This window comes from Trichechus manatus, unplaced genomic scaffold (assembly GCF_000243295.1).
Source record: "Trichechus manatus latirostris isolate Lorelei unplaced genomic scaffold, TriManLat1.0 scaffold00028, whole genome shotgun sequence".
In the NCBI taxonomy this organism is placed as follows: Eukaryota; Metazoa; Chordata; class Mammalia; order Sirenia; family Trichechidae; genus Trichechus; species Trichechus manatus.
In genome coordinates, this window is record NW_004443964.1 from 20,347,408 (window position 1) to 20,360,988 (window position 13,581).

A 13,581-nucleotide genomic window follows, 5' to 3' on the forward strand; every position below is an offset into this window, starting at 1 on the left:
AAAAGAGGTTGAGAAGTTAGAGGGTTGATATGTTGTGGGGTTGTTAACCAGTGTTATAAAACAACATGTGTACTTCTGTTTCATGAGAAACTATTTGTTCTGTAAGCCTTCACCTGAAGTACAATAAAAAAAATAAAAAAAAAAAACCTATGGAGCACAGTTCTACTCTGACAAACATGGAGTCACCATGAGTTGGAATCTACTCAACAACAACTGGTTTATTCTAAAATATACTGAAAACTAAATAGTCATAGTTGGAGCTTTAGAGTATAGTATAAGACCATTAACCCATTTTTCTATAAAACAACCACACATGCTTGAATAACTATTTAGAGTCCTATATTAGTATTAAAACAAGCTGTGTGTTTGTTTTTCTGTCTTAAATGGACCTCAGCACAGAATTGGATTAATCTTAGTCTTCGATCCATGACACACTGTTGTCATTAGTCTATACACGGGTCCTATGTTATTTGTCTTATTTAAAAATAATATGATGACACTCATGAGCTAATAACAAGAATATTGACAATATCGCATATCTAGCTGTGTTTCTCTCTTATTTGGTCCCCCTGCCTCTTCACTTTAGGTAACCATTGTTTCTTAGTTTTGTAGTCCATTGCTTTTCTGTCAGTTGTTTTGTTTTAGCTGTTTTATGAACTTTATAAAAAGAGGATTATGGTGTATGCCATCTTCTGGACTTGTTATATTGTTAAATATTTTATTACCAAGAGTCATCTGTATGATCTTCCGTAGTTGTACATCATTCATTTTCATTGCTGAATAGCATTCCATTGTGTGACTACCATAATTTGTCCATTTTTGTTTCAGTGGACATTTGGACTGTTACTAGTTTTTTGTTATTACAAAACAAGTGCTGCTATGAGTGTTTTGAACAAGTTTCTCATATATTTAGGAATGAAATTGCTGGGTTGTTGGATATGTGAATGTCCAACTTTAAAAGATAACTTCAAACTGTTTTCCAGTGGTTGGCCCAATTAACACTATCCCTAATAATCTAAAAGACACCCTGTTTCTCCACATTCTCTCCAACAATTGGTATTTTCAGACTTCTTAATCTTTGCCATTCAGTTGGATATCAAGTGGTATCATTTTGGTCTTGATTTGCATTTCACTGATTACTTATGAAGTTAAGCATTTCTTCATACGTTTATTGATTGTATGTGTGATGTCTTCTGTGAAATGCTATTCATGTCTTTTTGCCTATTTTTCTATTGTATTATTTATTCTTTATTTTTACTTGATCTCTCAAGTTCTTTATATATTTTGAAAATAATTATTGGTTGTAAGTATCTCCTTTAAAGACAAAAGTCAATTAATTTTATGACTGTTATGACTTTTAAATATAAAATAATTACTTGCACAAGTTACTGAGCAATGGGAATAGTTTAATCTTTTATTGTTGTCATTTGTAATAGTCTCCAAAAATATTAGAGCTGGGCCTAACTGATCCATTCCAAGGTTTTTTAAATGCTGAATAGTCTGGCTACGAACTGGAAGTAGGAACTGAAAAAGTTCCTTATATTTATCCCAAGAGTCAGGAGGATAAAACAAAAAAAGGAAACGATGAGATAAGTCGGAAAGCCAGCCAACCTACTATTTCCTACAACAGCCATTCAACCAGTATTTATCAGGCTTTTCCTTTTTAACTTTTTGGAGCTACTGAATTTACCTTATGCAGCCAGGTAGTGAGAACTTTCCTCTATACCCAGAAATTAGTGGTCTGAAAAATGATTTGGCAGCAAAGTAATAGTGACATGAGACCACTGAATACTGTTTCAGAGACAGAGGTGCAAACAGTTAATGTGCTTGGCTACTAACAGAAAGGTTGGAGTCCGAGTCCACCCAGAGGTACCTTAAAAGAAAGGCTTGGCGATCTACTTTTGAACAGTCAGCCATTGAAAAAACCCAATGGAGCACAGTTCTACTGTGACACTAATGGGGTTGCCATGAGTCAGAATCGACTCAGTGGCAACTCGTTTTATTACAAAGAATGAGTTTCTATGTGATGCAGATTCTAAAGATCTGTTAAAATTATTCTGTCCATTAGGGAATCAAAAATTGACTTTTTGAGAGATGCGATAATCTATGAAGATTTGAAATTCTCAAGATACATAACCTTTACATTTATGTTGGGTTATGTTTTCCTATTCATTTCTTCTCCGAATTAACTTTATGAAAATCCAATACAATTGGTAAATACTAAAGTTACTGACTACTTTTGGCAGTTGGTTTGATGGGAGTTATAATTTGAGATTCAAAGTTGAGAATGAAGAGGGATGTGATTTAAACTGCAATATGTAGTGAACACAAAATTATTATATATAGTAATTGCTTTTATATCCTTTTCCTAGCCTTTCAGTCTTGAGTTATAGCTGCTCATTTCTACCTCCTTCTAAATCTTACATTGGAACCATTTAACTTACATCCCCTAGCACCAAGCTGATGTGGACTTGATCTCCTCATTACTACTTCATTGTCCCATTTCAGTTTGTACCACTTATGGTCAAAGTTAGGATAGTATCTTTGTCTGCTGAGACAACTACTTCTGATTTCTAAGTCCATAATCTCTTTTTCTCTTTGCTGTTGACAAATTGGCCACAATTCATGTATTCCTTATAGAAAGAGCACGTTAGAACATAAGCTTTCGCTCAGGGATTATGAGGGAGCTGTTTTAAGATAAAAGCTTGGGCCCTGGCAGAATCTGAGCCTAGAATCTATTGCTTCTATCCCACCAAGTCAACCAAAGCAGCTTTTTTTTTTTTTTAAAGCTATTGGGTAAAAAGTTAAATGAGATATTATAAAATAGTTTTTGTTTCTTTGTTCTTTTGGGGAATTTTTGCTTTTGCTTTTTAGGCCTTAAATATGGATAGTGCTCAACACTTTTAGTGTGAAGAAATTATTGCTCATCTTTAATACTTTTAAATGTTTTAGTTTCTAATGTAATGCTCAAAATGCTTTCAGCTGTCCTCCAACTATCCTTTTCGTCAATATTCGTCAATAGGCATTTGGCACAAACCAAGAGGATTACGCAAGTTACATTATGAATGGTATCATCAAATGGGGTGATCCAGTTACTCGGGTTCTGGAAGATGGGGAGCTGCTGGTTCAACAGACTAAAAACAGTGACCGCACACCATTGGTTAGCGTCCTTCTGGAAGGTGAGAAAGGATGATGAGATGGCATTAAAAGTGAAACACAAAAAAATTGCTTTGTTTTAAAGCCATTTAGCACATTCCAGAAAAGTGAATTATTTTCAGTTCTGAACCTTGTTCATGATCTGAAAATAGTAATCCAGCCTATTGTACCCATATTGTGCACAAATTAATATTTTCTTGGGGTAAAATGTCACTGATGACTGATAGCAATGAGTTTTTTTTATAGGATTGTATCTAAATATCTGTATGGCATCACATAGCACCCAATTCAATTAAATAAGCATTTATTGTATAATTGCTGTGTTTTAGGCATTGAACTAAGTACTGGGGATACAAAGACATTCACAGAGTTCAGTCTGTTCATGAAAACAGACATGTAAGCAAATTTCTAACAACGTTGTCTATGTGTAGATGTATGTGTGAATGCAAGTTGTTTTGCCTGGGGGTGGCCAAGGAAAGCTAGTTTTATTTAGACCTTAAAGGATCGGTTAGGATTTTACTAAGTAGATTAAAAGGTAAGGGCATTCCATTCACAAATAATTTATTTATAGTTATGATTAATACAACAGCAGAGAAGTTCAGTGAGCTCATGTGACAGGGGAACCTAATCCCTTCCAGAGGTCTGGGGTGGGGGGCTCCCTAAGAGAAACACAGTAAGCCAAGACCTACTGGATGAAGATAAGCTGGCCAGCAAAGAAATTAGGGAAGATGTTCTAGGCAGAGGGACCAGCATGTGAAAAAGCCCTGGGCATGAAGGAGCTTGACATCAAGAGGGACATCGGCTGGACAGGAGACTGAAGAAGTAGACAGATGCCAGTTCATGCAAAGCCTTTATCTTAGGGCAGTGGAAAGCCATTTGTAGGGTTTTAAGCAGTTCAGTGACACCATCTGATTTGTATTTTCAAAACATCATCACAGCTACTTTGTGATAGAGAATGAATTGGAGGGAAAAGAGATACAGGAGAGATCTGTTAACCGTTTATATTAGACGTATGTTAAGCATTTGTATTAGCCTTAGTGAGAGCTGATTGTGGCTTGAGGTAATGTGGTGATAGTGGAGATGGAGATAAATAGACCAATTTGAGAACTATGTAGAAAGCAGAATCAAGAAGACATAATTATTATTAATTATTAATCATAATTAAGCTAACATTCTTTGAGCCCTGATATGCTGGTCACTCTACTAACACTTTTATGTATATCTCATTTAAACCTCATTTCAGTCCTATGAGGGTAGCTTTTTAAATCACAATTGCTTTTAATAAGGCAGTTGTTCCCTACTCACAATATCATGTCCTGCGAAGATAATATGTATTTTTTGTTACACAAATGATTTGATAGAATAACATAAGTACTGATATACATTTGGATGCATTCCTTTTTTTTTAAGAAGCACAAACCCTCGCATTTTACATGTTTAACCAGAAGTTTGAAAGATTAAGGCTTTGTGAGAAAGTAGGAAGGAATGTATTTCATCATACTTTTGAGAAATGCTAATCAGTTCATTAAGTTTAGTTGCTAATAAATAAGAGAAAACATGTCTGCCATGAAATTGTCAGGAAATGTTAATGAGCAACTAGTCGAGACCTCAGAACATTGTGGAGAAAGTTTAAACTTGTCTTAGCTCCCTTTGCTTAGGTTGGCTATTTTTCCCTAACTTGCTCTTATCTTTATGCAGGCCCTCCTCATAGTGGGAAGACTGCCTTAGCTGCAAAGATTGCAGAGGAATCCAACTTCCCCTTCATCAAGATCTGTTCCCCTGATAAGATGATTGGCTTTTCTGAGACAGCCAAGTGTCAGGCCATGAAGAAGGTATCAAGATTTTTACTTTCATTTTAATTTCCTGACTCTCAGATGTGTGTGTGTGTGCACTGTTTTCTTATGTGTATATATAAAAGCCATAGCAACTACATTCTTCCCAAATGGAACAAATTGTCAGCAGAATTTGAGGGGAGAACAGTGACTGTTTTAGATAACTTTGTAATGCATTTTTATTAAAGTACCTTTATCTTTGCTTCATTTAGCACATATTAATATTAATTTTTATTGCTTAGGTTTGTATTGATGTGATTGAAAGAAGGATCATAGTGAAAAGTGTTTGGGTAGAGTGGAGCACATTCATTTAGGATTTCTTTTTAAGTTCTTTCATTAGTGTACAAAGCCAAACTGTCCAGGATTACTTAACTGTATAGTTTGGGAGAGAACAGAGATATATCATTGGGAAACTGTTTTCAACAAACCCTACAAAAGGATTGTTGTATCTTAGGTAATAATCAGAGCCAGCTTGGCAACTTAATGCAGTCCTCATCCTTCTTCCTTTCTGCAAGTGTCATTATTCACCTTCTTAATATAGACACTTTGAACCATAAATGAAAGTTAGAACATAGAATCCTAGAGCTGGAAAGACTCTAAGATCATCTGGTCCGTCTCTCTTACATTCAGGCAAATGCCTCTAAGCCATCTAGGATAGTAGGTAGCTGCTCCTTAAAAACAACACTACAACAAACAATAACAACGAAAAACAGCAATAACAATAATAATAACAAACAATAATGACAAAAATTGATGATGAAGAATCTTAATGGCTGTTTAGGCAATGTTTCCATTGAGAGTCTACTTTGTATACTCCCAGCACTGAAGAAATTATATTTTATATCCAGCTGAAATATTTCTTGTACTTGAACTCTTTTCTTATGCTTGATCTATTATAGATATGAACTAAGGCAAAGAGATATGGGAAAAGAACCTTGAAAATTGAAGTGCTACCTAGTATAAGACAGCTCAGGGTATTCTTTTACCATTGCTACTAGGCCCTCACTTTATAAAGATGGAGGATAGAATTACTTTAGTTTTTCTTTAGGGAAGAGACTGAAGAGGAAAAATATATTTAAATATATTTTAAAATATGTTTAAAAAGAAACAGACTCCACAAAAAAAAAAAAAGCAAGCTTGAGAAGTTAGTCTCTTGTTTGTGCAGGTGGCAGAAAATTGTTTGTGTAGGGTGCTTGAAATGGATGGAGGGAGGGGAGCTTGTTGTAGGATACAAGCCGTACACACTGAAACATCAAGATCTTCTATGTAAAGATCTTTGGAATTGAGTGTGAAAGAGAAGGAAATGTTACCAGACACAAAATGAACTTAGAATAAATATCATAGCCAGTTTATTCTGTTTTTGAGGTGAAACCAGTAGTATCTATCTTTCCCAGGAAAATCTGGGCAGAATAACTTCTCTAGGGTAGGTAAGGGTTGTTTTTCTGTTTGTTTTTTCCCTGTAAAGGAAACTCTTAAGCCACTATCAATCTCTTCCTCAGGAGAAAATTTAAATAATAGCCCTTGGCATCTGTCTTAGTCATCTAGTGCTGCTCTAACAGAAATACCACAAGTAGATGGCTTTAACAAAGAGAAGTTTATTCTCTCACAATCTAGTATGCTACAAGGCCAAATTCAAGGCATTAGCTCCAGGGGAAGGCTTTCTCTCTCTGTTGGCTCTGGAGAAAGGTCCTTGTGATGCATCAATCTTCCCTTGGTCTGGGAGCATCTCGGCGCAGGAACCTCAGGTCCAAAGGATGTGCTCTGCTCCCAGCACTGCTTTCTTGGTGGTATGAGGTTCCCATGTGTCTCTGCTCGATTCTCTCTTTTATATCTCAAAAGAGATTGGATTAAGACACTATCTAATCTTGTAAACCTCATCAATATAACCTCATCATAGTGATAGAGTTTACAACACATGAGAAAATCACATCAGATTTATAGAATGGTATATAATCATACAGTACTGGGAATCATGACCCAGCCAAGTTGACACATATTTTTTGGGGACACAATTCAATCCATGACAGCATCTATGGCCATTAAATTTCTCATTTAATTGAATAGCTAATTCTATTTGCATTTCCCTACACCATCCATTCCTTATTCTTGTTTGAAAGTAGTCTTCTGTGCAGATGGTAAATTACTCCATAGCTTTTCACCAGCTGCCAGGTTTACCTCAGATGTAGGTACTCTGAGCTGTGGGTGGATGGTCCTGGTTTTCCTATAAAGTTTTTAAAAAGTTCTTTAGGCTTCTGCAGATCAAAGGTGCTATGTAAGTGTGAGATATTATCATTTTTATTATTTTAATCTCTTGCAAATTGACTTGAGGGGGAAGGTAATATGTGCTGATTTTAGAAGCTTAAATGGTTAAATTAATGGCTTAATAACTTATGATTTAATCTTTAAATTGTTGAAGCCTTTCAAGGTAGAGTTTTAGATGAGTAGAAGGCTAAGGAATATAAAAACTAAGTGTCTATACAAGCTTATTCAAAATTGTTTCAATTCATGATTCACTGTCTGGATTATCCATGTATTCTTAAAGTTACAAAAATTATTTCTGCTTCAGCAGTATCATAAATTCGTATTAGACTTTCTGATTTTCCTTGAGGGGAAAAATATTATTCCCTGTAACTAAGGTTCAGAAGAGAGAGAAGAATGAAGTGTAGATGTCTTAGGAATATATTAGAAATATTGCAAAATCTTTCCCTGCAAATAGTTTTCACATTGCTACCTAATGATAGGCTGACAAAAGCCTGAGGACTCAAACCAGTCTAAAGATGCTTCCAGGTTGTTTTTGAAAATGAAATATAAATGCCATTCTTTAGTATTTCTAGTCTACCGCCCACCACTGTTCACATTCCTTCATTTTTAGTGTGAGGATGGGAAGATGTTTTAATTTTTTTTTTCAGTAAGTAGATAATGTATAATGTTTTATCATTCTGGAGAGGATATTTCTTTCCTTATAAATGCCCATCCCCCCAATAAAAATAATATCGGTTTTCCTAATTACAAAAATAATGTAGAAAACACAGAAAAGAGCATAGAAGAAAGTAAAAATGAACTCATATTTGTATTTGCCTTTCAATTTTTTTCTTTACTCAAACACATAAGTATTATGTATTAGGGGTCACACTGGACTTACTATTAAAAACCTGCTTTTTTCCGCTTAAAATATCATGAACTTTTTTCAGTGTCACTAACATTTATCTTCACTATTATTTTAAATTAATAGCTTCGTAATATCCATTTAGATGATCTCCTTTTTTTGGATATTTAGGTCATTTCCAGTTTGGTTTTTTTCTTTACAATTATGAATAATATTCTGTAAAACTACCAAGCTAGGGAAATTATTGTCTCCCATTTTCTTATTGGACTTTTCTTCGAGTAGCATCATACTGTATTAACCGGAAACTTGGGCTTAGGATTCAAATAGATCTGTACTTGAATCTCCCCTCTGCCACACTTACCAGCTCTGTGACTTTGGACTTAATCTGCAATCCCCTGTTTTCTCATCTGTAAAATGAGGATAATATTAATAGCTGCTTCATAGGGCTATTATGAGAATTAAATGAGATGATAATTTATATAAAGTATCACAGTGCCTAGGACATAAAATATGTACTCAATAAATTGCAGTGATTAATTTTACCTAATTACCATTATTATTGTACATACATTTCTGGGTTTTCCTTAGGATAAATTCTCAGAATTGGGATTGCTAGGTGAAAAATATGAGTATTTTCAAGAGTTTTGATACTTATTTCTATCAAAACTCTTCTGTAAAAATACCAATGACTTATAAAGCTGTACCCACCTCTTCAGAAAGTTGTACCAATTTGCATTTGCAGTTTCCTTGGATATTCTCACCCATACCTGATGTTATTAAAATATTTTTTGCCAATTTAATAGGCAAAGATTGACAGTTAATTCTTCAGCTATGTTTTAATGACGAAATGCTCAATTTAAAAGATTTTTTAAAATGCAGCGGCAGTAGTTCATGAAGCTCAGAAATATTGTAACACATTAATTTGTATTAAAGAGGGCTGATCTGAATTAGTTGCTTCATTGGATATTTTTCTTTACCACTTTATTACTTAAATCAACAGGTAAGAATTTTTGTTAGTAGGGAGGGCCATTAGGCTTGCTTTCATAGTATGTAAGATTTAATTGTAATTAAGATATTGCTTCTTGTTAACAAATGGATAATGCAAATATATGACTTTTATTTTCAATTATTTAAAATTTACCTTGTACTTCTCTTAATGTGCTCAATAAATCCTTCTGTATAGATAAATACAGGCAATCTTTCCATAGATAAATTCCTCAACACTGCCAAAGTCTGTCTGAGGTATTATCCTAACATTTGAGGGGGATGAGCTGTATGTTCCATGAAGGTATTTGAAGCGATCATAGACCTTCCCCTTCCCATTTTGTTTGCTTCCCCAACTTTGTTTTATTTTTTAAATTTTAATTCCTTTATTCACTTTTGCATCTATACTTTTTAAAATCTATTTTACTAGTGCTGGCAGTGGCATTAAGTGGACAGAAGAACAAAGGAGTAGAATTTGATTGTAACTACCTAATCTTGATGCTTTCTGAGTACACAATCAGTAGAGAGATAAAATAGAAGAATCTGTTATGGATACATTTTTTAGCAAAATTAGGTTAAAACATCAATGATTTATAAAACTGTACCCATTAATACCATGATACAGTCTTGTTTTTAAAGAACCACAAATTAATGGAAGAAATTTTCCTTTCCACTAGCTTGCAAGAAAGAAATAATCTTCTTTGAATGTCCTCCTGTAAATCCCACTGCAAATTGTAGTCTGCACAGAACAGAATCATGGTGCCTAATCCTCCTCTTTTCATGGTTTAGTCTATACAAAGAGCAGAGCTGGAAATTGGATCTATTGACATCGGTTACTAAGCAACAGAATTTGGATGTTTTTGGTTAACATCCTAATATATCATGTAGCTGGTTTGTTGAAGTTTGTGCATGTATTACTGAGAGAAGTGGTCACTCCGGAAATGCCTACAGGTCCCTCTATGGCTGGGGGTGGCCATTTGTTGTTGTTTTGGTTAATACATGGTGTCTTTTGGCTCTTGTATCTGTTTGGCACGCAAAGGAGTATGGCATAGATCTTTAGCAGAACTTTCAGACCTTGTGACTTTTTATATCACTAAGAATTCTCCACTTTGTGGCTCATGTTATGTGAAAATGTAAGATTTTTTTTCCTGAAAAGCAGGGAAAACAAATAAAGGATTTTAAGGTCATTCCAGGAAGCTTTAGTGCTGTGCCAAGTTTAGGTCCACTTCCTGAGGCAGTTTCATTAGAAGACAGCTGATGTTTGCTTGGTCTACTCCCAAGTTATTTTTAGAAACTGGAGCTTATTACTGATAGCACCAATTTGAATTTGCTCATTTATGTTTTTGTATGCTACCAAATATGATTAGAGTATGCTTTCAACTAATTGTTGACAGATTTACTACATTAGGAATTTTCTAAGCCATCAGAATACTACTGTCATCAGATTCCTACTAACTAGGTACTTCACCCCAGCCACTTCAGAACTGAGATGAACTCTTTCAGTCCCCAAAAGAACCAGAGAATTTGACTTTACTTACCTAAGAGCACTAAAGAGATGATAGAAAATGGAAGACAGAATCGTAGAACACTCATTGCTGTGGTTGGTGATTCTGAAAGGCCATGATCAACATGGAACCAGCTGATGCTGGCCTGTTCCCATTTGTGTTCGTGTAGGCTCCAGAGTCTGCAGCTGCTGCCCCTCCCCTACACATGGGGAGCCCCCAACTTGTCTGCAGAATCCAGGAGTAGGCTCTGTGTCAGAAGTCTGCAGTGTCCTTGAGGACCAGTTCAGCTCTGCCCCTAACCTATATGTGCAGGAAGCCCACTCCTATTTCTAAGTGCTTGCAGAGTGCTTCCAGCCGTGCTGTTGCCTTGAGCCCAGACTCCCCACATTCTAGATTATCTCTTGTGACCCTCAAGCCTATACCGTATGTCTTTCACTACCTACCTTTGCATGCAAGATAGGTGATACCAGGGAGTTTGATGATGAAAATCTTATTATATGCACAGCTAGAAATCAACTGTGGGTCTCTGTGTTTTCTGGAGATGTTCTTCATCCTGTAGAATTGGCCTCATTATTTCCATGCTGATTGATGCCACATTTTTTTCCTTTTTCAGTTCTTCCCATTATTCTTTGTTAGCTTTCTGTTTTAGATGTCCCACCTGACTGACTTTAAGACTAGATAAATAGATACAGATTATTTTACCTGCTCCACGGGAAACTCCTGATAACTCGAGTGGTCATACATCCCAGTATGCCTTGAGCAATCTTGGTTTTCACCTGTTGTCCCTGTGTGATTATTCGTAGCTCCCCACCTCCCCCTTTTCATTCTCAAAGTGTCCTGGTTTGGATGGTAAGTCATATGATCACCTGTTGATAACCTCTCCAGCAAGGGAAGGCTCAAGTGTCATATGTTTATCTTACTAAATAAGAGGCTAAGAATTTAAATTAAAAATTCTTTAAGATTCTATAAGATATAGCCTTCTAGCTCCAGTTGCAGCCCACTGACTAGCTGGGCATCACTGATCTGGAGCAGGCACTGTGTAACTGCCGAGTGCTATTGCTGAGGGTAAGTTCGGCATTTCAGTTGTAGTACTCTAACTGGGGCAGTTGATACGATTTTGCTTTTAATGCATCCTTCCTTCTAGTACCTTTTCTCTTTTGAGATTTATCTACCTGACATTGAATTTTCTAGCTCAGTATGTAAATATCTCTTACTTAGGCTTTAGTCTGGCAGCTAATCTCATGTACTTGCCAGTCAAATCTGAGTATCTTCTTAGTGAAGATTCTGCTGGGGCCTCAGCCAGAGAGCTGCAGAATGGAAGGGGCTGAGGAGACTAGGTAGAAAACATGGAGCCAGGGAAAGAGTAGAGACCTCGTATTATACTTGTGACTAGATAAGGAAAAGAATGTATGTGTCAGAAGCTAAAGGTGTATGTGTGTGTATTTAAATTAGAGCAGAGTAGCTACCCAGAGGAGTTTCAGTTGACTAGACAGTTGAAACTAGTCATGTTATGACTGGAATTGTACAGCCTTTTCACGGTGAATATGTTGTTAAGAGAGTTAGATGTGAGTGCTCCTCCCCTCCAGTGATGGTAATTAATTCATTAAGAGATGTCTGTAAAAAAACTATATTAAATGGCTGATGAAGGTGCTTTTCTTCTAAAATGTTACAGGTAGCTCATGCAGTCAGCTGTGAAGTGATTTGTAATGCTTCATGAATGACAGTATCTGAGATAAGTTGGTGAGACTACACAGCTATTTATCTTCCTTTTAGACATCAACAGTATCCTGAGTAAGGTCCCTGTGACCACATGAGCGCTATGCTGCTTCGAAGTGGGAGAAGGGCTGATTCAGGAAAGATGTAGAGCTACTGAAACTAGCCAGACCATGATGTCTCAGGTCCCAGTGGTTCTAATCCATGATGTTCCAGCTTGATGGACAGAATTATGTGCTTACATCAGAGCCTTGAGTAGAACTCTGAAAAGTGTTTTGAAAAGACAAAGCATTATTTTCAGTGATCTCCTGAAATCACCTGAGTTCATAGGGTAACACACTGGTTGCTTATTGGTCCAGTCTTTGAAAAATAGCAAAAAAAACACTGTGGAACTACTACTTCCAGATTTTTCCATCTTCTTGAATTTATCAACTTAAAGCCAAGAAGAGCCATCACTGTGTATCAAGGGGCTGCAAAATAAATATCCAGTTCTTCTCTTTTCTTCTTCCCTTTTTGGGGGTGAGAGGACAGGGTAGAGGGCTTTTACTTTTTTCTTTTCCTGCTCTTTAAATGCACTTGGGATCCATTCCAAAACCAGCTTCTCCTCTGTTCCTTATTTTATTTGTCAGACAGGATCCTTTACTCCAGACAACCATTCATTCACCAAGTCCTTTCAGTTCTGCCTCCTAAATATCTCTAGAATCTGTCCACTTCTCAGCACACCTGCCACGCTGTTCAGGTAACCATGTTCTCTCACCTGGATTCCACAGTCTCAAACAACTATTGCTCACCTCTAATGCTTTCCTGTACATCAGCCAGAAAAATGTTTCTAAAACATAAACCTGACATGTTTATGCTTAAAACCCTTTAGTGAGTTTTTGTTTACCAAAACAATCCAAACCCATTGCTGTCTAGTTGATTCCAACTCAGGGTGATGAAAAACATTTGGAAATGGATAGTAGTAATAGTTGCACAATATGGTGAATGTAATTAATGTCACTGAATTGTATACTTAAAAATGGTTAAAATGGCTAATATTTTGTTATATATGTTTTACCACAATAATCTTTTTTTAAAAAAAAAAGAAGAAAAAACTTATTAGTGGCTTTTTATTGTCTTTACAATAAAATTTCAACTTATGTGAAGTTTGTAAGACCTTCCATACCCAGATTCCTTCCTCACCTCTTCTGCTTCATCTCTTATCAACCACTTTCCCCCCAACACACCACCACACCACACACACCACACCACACACACCACACCACACCACACCACACCCACACAC

The 13,581-nt window shown here is 36.1% G+C and overlaps 1 protein-coding gene across 2 annotated transcripts in view; it reads left to right on the forward strand.

The window, feature by feature from the left end:
* NSF (N-ethylmaleimide sensitive factor, vesicle fusing ATPase) overlaps positions 1–13,581 on the forward strand; it is a 170,171-nt gene that overhangs the window by 120,830 nt on the left and 35,760 nt on the right. For both annotated transcript variants that reach the window (XM_004374265.1, XM_023729398.1), the window contains exons 14-15: positions 3,023–3,179; positions 4,855–4,988. In XM_004374265.1, the coding sequence (XP_004374322.1) occupies positions 3,023–3,179; positions 4,855–4,988 (291 nt within the window). The remainder of the gene's footprint in view (positions 1–3,022; positions 3,180–4,854; positions 4,989–13,581) is intronic.